Consider the following 6,000-nt stretch of genomic DNA (forward strand, 5'->3'; position numbering starts at 1 on the left):
CTAATATTGTTAGTTTTATGTAGTAATTCATTACAAATTTCCTCAATGTCCATTGCACAGTAGTTATGCTGGAAAGTTACCCCATTCACCAGTATGCAAGTAACATGTGTTCTGTTATAATTCCATTCTAAAAATGAAGGGAACAACATAGGCCTCAACCAGAGGAAACACCCTTCCTGCATCTACCCTGTTGAGCCCTGTAAGAATTTGGTATGTTTCAATAAGGTAACATACCTCAGGAAACCTCATTGTAGAAGCAACACAGCCTCAGAGGAAAATGGGAGCATTTGGAGAGCAGCAAGAGGAAGCTGCGGAGTTTCTTTACTTGTTCCCTCTGCATTTTATCCCCTCACAGCATCTCCCACCTGATGTGCCTCTTGCCAGAAGCATAAGCAGTTAGGAACATAGGAAATGGGAGCAGGAGTAGGCCACTCAGCCGCTCGAGCCTGTTCTGCCATTCAATTAGATCTTGGCTGATCTTCTACCTCAATGCCATTTCCCCACACTATCCCCATATCCCTTGATGTCTTTTTAATGTGTAGAAATCCATTGATCTCCGTCTTGAACATGCTCAATGATTGAGCCTCCAGAGCCCTCTGAGGTGGAGAATCCCAAAGATTCACCACCCTCTGAGTGAAGAAATTCCTCCGCATCTCAATCCTAAATGGCCTGCCACTTATTCTGAGACTGTGTCCCCTGGTTCTAGATTCCCCCAACCAGGGGAAACATCCTTCCTGCATCTACCCTGTCGAGCCTTGTAAGAATTTGGTATGTTTCAATAAGATCACCTCTCATTCTTCTGAATTCTAGAGAATACAGGCCCAATCTCCTCAATCACTCCTCAAAGGACAATCTCGCCATCCCAGGAATCAGTCTGGTGACCCTTCATTATACTCCCAATGGCAAGTATATCATTCCTTAGGTAAGGAGACCAAACTGTACACAATGCTCTAGGTGCGGTCTCACCAAGCAATTACAGCAAAACATCTTTACTCCTGTACTCAAATCCTCTTGCATTAAAGGCCAACAAACCATTTGCCTTCCTAATTGCTTGCTGCATCTGTGTGCTAGCTTTCAGTGACTCATGAACCTAGGTCCTTTTGGACATCAACACTTCCCAATCTCTCACCATTTAAAAAATACTCTACATTTCTGCTTTTCCTGCCAAGGTGGATAACTTCACGTTTTTCCACATTATATTCCATCTGTCCTATTCTTGCCCTCGGGTTATGGGTCAGCTCTTGTCCATGGGTCACTTTGACAGGTCAACTTCTCACCAAAGGGCTGGTAAGCACCCATGGAGAAGATGGACAACAGGAGGGGCAGATGGTTGGGCGTGCCAAACAACTAGTCATCCAGGAACATCAGCCTTGCCCTCTGGAGGGAGGTGGCCCTGTTACTCACTGCCATTGTCTCCTTCCATGCTGCCTTAGTCACCTCTCCTTCGTGTATTGCTGTGTCTCCTACTCCTCCTCCTCTTCTATAAGAGCGATGTGCCCTTGGGGAATGTAATACTTTTTCCAGGGTTTATTCTGAGAATATGGAGTGTGGTTGGAGGGGGGAGAGTTGAGGGAGGTGTCTTGGAGATGGGGGTCTAATGGTGGTTGCAGTGTGGTAGTCAAGTAAAGGTCTTAGTAAGCAAACAATTGTGGAATTATCCGTGAAGCCAGAAATTGGCAAAGAAAGTTTGGGGACCCATCAAAGCTCTCAAATTCTTCACTTCTGCCTGCATAATGTCACCAGGAGACCTGCAGCATCTGTTCTATGTGGCTCTAACATCCCAAAGGGCAGCTTTTCTGCAGAGGGATGAGAGTCCCTCTTATTCAAGTGAATCCTGAGGGTTTTGGCCAGACAGGTTGTCAAATCTTCCAAAAAGATTGAGGAAACTTGCACCCAATATTTTATTGGCACACAAGTGACATGATGTGTCAGCTTCCTTTATCCTTTCTAATGCAATATCTGTGTAATAGTGGCACAAGCGCTGACGATTCAGAGGAAACTCTGGGTCTATGTGGCGTATTACAGCCCGCAATCTAATGGGCTGTTCCAGACGAACAGGCTTTTGAGAATCACAACCGAAATCCAGTTGCAATCCAAGCAATTCAGATACAGGTTTTCATCTAAAGAGGAGAGGAGATTGGTTTCATTTGGCTATTCCTGATGAAGACCATTCCTATCATGAACACACACCATGAACATTTTTTCCTTGTTCACTCTGAGATTTTTAAACAGTATTGATATAAGCGGAGTGAGACCCAGGTGTTGTGCCTTTTAAGCTTCAGGTCCACCTGGGTCGAAATTCATTCCATAGGACTGAACAGAAATGAGCCAAAATTGAACTTTTCTTCACTTTAGGCTCCAATCAAATCCTATTTTCTTTTTTCCAATTGGAACATTTTTTAAAAATTGGCTCAGGTTTGCCCTCAGTCAAAATGGAAGTTGTCAATTCTTCCTTTCTATTGAGGGATTGTGTGTTGTTAAACACTGCAAACGACTTCTCAGAAGCGTACATCAAATCTAAATTGTGTTCAGTTACTTCCCCAGCATCAGCAGTAACATGAATGTCGTTTCAAAAGATGCATTTGGAGTCACAATAAAACCTCTAATAAAAGTTCTGCTTTGTATAAAATGCACAATTTGATTGCACAAGCAGCCACAACTGGGAGGGCAGCTTATAAAAGAGCAAAATTATCATTGTATTCCTGTGTCTAGAAAAAAGAGTCACACTTAAAGTGTTATTATACAATGTGAGAGATCCTGACTGCAGTGATATCACCAGTGTGATATGTCATGTTGTGAGGCTATTTGAAAATTCATGATTCACCATAGCAACAACAGTGCAACAGGATGTATTGTCAGGCTGTGCAAGGCTCTCCACCACTCCTGTGCGAGTTCGCTCCCTCTGGAATGTAAATTGAAAAGTAAATTACAGAGGGAAGGATAAAAAAAGCAGTTGGGCTCAGTGAAAGATCTGAGATTTCTCACACAACTGCGGTGCAACTTGTCCCCAATACGTACCAATTAGACCCAGTGAGGCTTCCCACATTGTCGTTATATAGAGAGTAGTGCACGGGTACCAGAACCTGAAAAATTTGATGCGTCGATATCATAGGCGAAATTGCCTGTCTTTTACAGTTATGCCATTGGCTTTATCACCTAAGTCACACTTGGGTTGATTATGTACTTGTCGATGTATTAGATAACACTTCTACTGAAGGATGATGAAAAGTGGGGAACACTTTTACGTCTTCAGCTAGCTGAAGCTTCTTGAAGCCCCCTGTCCCTGCATGATATATGAATGTAACTCTGAAGAGGTTCATTGCGGAATCGAAGTATGGTTGTGGGGGTGGACGGGGGAGTGGTGAGGATCCCTCTGGTGAGCTGTGCAATTGTCATGCTTTGTTTTGTTCTCTTCTGCAGCATAAGCACTGTACTCCTGCAGCTCTGGAGATGTATTACTCGGAACAGGAAGCAGGTCCCCGCGGAAGTCTCTACACGGTTATTAGCCACTTAAGCCAGGCTAAGAGAACCATTCCTGATCTGTCATCGCCATGGCTACCGGTGCTTCCTGCCTTGAAAGGACCAGCTAAATCAAAAGATGAACCTACCAGGTCCCATCAATAGAAGATTAAAGAAGGAAAACAAATTTGTCTCTTATTGTTTATCAAAGTTCTGAAGTACTCAAGCATTACATAATTCTCTTTACAAAGAATAATTCTTTCTCTTAGGGATGTGTATGTGTGTGCGTGCGTATCTGAGTGAGCGTATGTGTGTGTGTCTATGTCTATGTGTGTGTGTGTGTGTGTGAGCGTGCCTTTGCCTGTGTGTGTGTGTGTGAACCACAGTCAGTTCACTTGACATAATTAAACTTGGTTGGTTTGGTTGAGCCAGCGTTGGGGTGAAAACAGACTAATTGAGTCAGCTCTTAAAAAAAAATCCAGCATGGCTCCAATAGGGAAAATAGCAGAAGCAGGAATTTTACTATCAAAACACTTTCATAGATGTTAGGCTTCAGGCACCAGTTTTGAAACAAGGCTTTCAAGAAATCAATCATGGATTCACACAGCACAGAAGAAGGCCATTCAGCTTTTTGAAATGCGCACAACTGTTTCCAGGCTCTGTTGTGATTATTTATATAATTTCACATAATCCAAATGCACAAATATTATCGTCTTTTCCCACCTAAACCTCATTATTCATTATTAAGCATCAAAACTCAGTAACAAAGGGTTATCAGCAGCGCGAAAAGCACCTGAAATGAAAGTCGCTGGTGATGAGCTGAGGATTTATAACTGAGGAAGGATGAGTAGGTGATTTCAAATTTGAGCCCAGCTTTGTGGGTTTTAATTGCATTAGGTTTAGTGAGACCTACTCACTCTCCACACATCTCTGCTTATTAGCTGAAAATAATATCAACATTTGGCACCTTTTTAACTTGTGGGCCGCAGACAAACCAAGGGAAGGCGAAAATAACTTGCATGGATAATAAATGGATGTAACCCCGAGATTGCAGATGAAGATAACAATGCTTTTCTCCTCCCTTTTACTGAAATGATCAATGCTATTGGCTTTTATTCTTTGAGTTTTCCCAATGAATGGGCTAATCTATGCCTGGCAATCGTTATCTGATTGTGACTATGCCACCACATCAGTAACACTGATGTTATTCTTTTGAACATTGCTATGGCCCTAAGGGAAAATGTCAGAGAGTTACCAATTGTGGCAGCGCCATGTTAAACAGCCTGACAAGCACATGTACCCAACAGTTTATTTTTAACGGTTATACAGCTGCACAGTGATAATGAAACGTCACCTTGTTAATGTCTGATATGAATATATGCGATCTGCAAACAGAATCACAGAACTGTTACCGTGCAGAAGGAGGCCATTCAGCCCATCATGTCTGCATCGGCTCTGTGAATGAACAATTCACCTAGTGCCATTCCCCTGCCCTCTCTCTGTAATCCTTTATAGATAACAGTCAAATTCCCCTTTGAATGCTTTGATTGCACCTGCCTCCACTACACTCTCAGGCAACACATTCCAGGCCTTAACCACTTGCTGCATGAAAAAGGTTTTCCTCACATCGCTTTTACTTCTTCTGCCAATTACTTTAAATCTGTGCCCTCTCTGATCCTTTCACGATTGTATCTCCCACCTGCTCTGTCCAGACCCCTCATGATTTTGAATACCTTCATCAAATCTCCTCTCAGCCTTCTTTTCTCCCAGGAAAACAGTCTCAACTTCTCCAATCTATCTTCATAACTGACGTTCCTCAACCCTGGAACCATTCCCAATAATCTTTTCCGCCATCTCTCCAATTTAGCTTCTCCGATTTTAATTAGCTTTAAGTGATGTTCCTTAGTTCTCAGCTGGATACCGGACTTGGCATTATCTCCACAGTATGTCCAGATGCACCTTTTTAGATCATTTTTCTTTTCTAATATTGCTGCCCTTTCAGTTGCCTGACGTTACATGTCAAGACGAAGGGTAGAAGGTTCTAGAGTGTAGCCAGCCCTATGTATGTGGCCTCTTTTGGTCTTTTATTATCTTGCCCACTTTGTGTGAGCAGGAGTTGGAGGGATGCATCAGTATTTACTCCTCGCTGTAAGGTGGCACATCTTGTTCATTCTGCCTTATTTGGAGAGCATTTCCCCAAAGAAGCTACATGGGGCTGCCTTCATTCTTCTCCTAAGGCCCTCGTAGCTAAAGAGGTGTTGTCACCACACTGTGGAGTTTCTAGACTATGTCGCAGAAATGGACTGTCTAAATCCACAGCTCAAATATTGTGGCAGTGGCTACTTTGAAATGTGTGCTTCAGTTATACGTTAGATGCACATTGGGGCAAGATTTGCTTTCAGAGCAAGCTATAATATTTATACTGGCAGACAGTAGTAACAAAAGGTTGCTCTATTTACAGACCTGGTGAAGTGATTTGCAATATGCTTCACCAGGTAATGCTTCCTTTAAAAATGAGTGGCTGGAAGTTGAGTCACAGGC

The 6,000-nt window shown here is 42.8% G+C and overlaps 1 protein-coding gene across 1 annotated transcript in view; it reads left to right on the forward strand.

Moving 5' to 3' along the window:
* caly (calcyon neuron-specific vesicular protein) overlaps nt 1-3,921 on the forward strand; it is a 31,564-nt gene extending 27,643 nt beyond the window's left edge. Inside the window, exon 4 of the mRNA XM_078530762.1 lies at nt 3,421-3,921. Within this exon, the coding sequence (XP_078386888.1) occupies nt 3,421-3,624 (204 nt within the window). The 3' untranslated portion in view covers nt 3,625-3,921. The remainder of the gene's footprint in view (nt 1-3,420) is intronic.
* The last annotated feature ends 2,079 nt before the right edge of the window (nt 3,922-6,000 follow it).

The sequence above is a fragment of the Cetorhinus maximus genome, chromosome 27, assembly GCF_964194155.1.
Source record: "Cetorhinus maximus chromosome 27, sCetMax3.hap1.1, whole genome shotgun sequence".
NCBI lineage: Eukaryota > Metazoa > Chordata > Chondrichthyes > Lamniformes > Cetorhinidae > Cetorhinus > Cetorhinus maximus.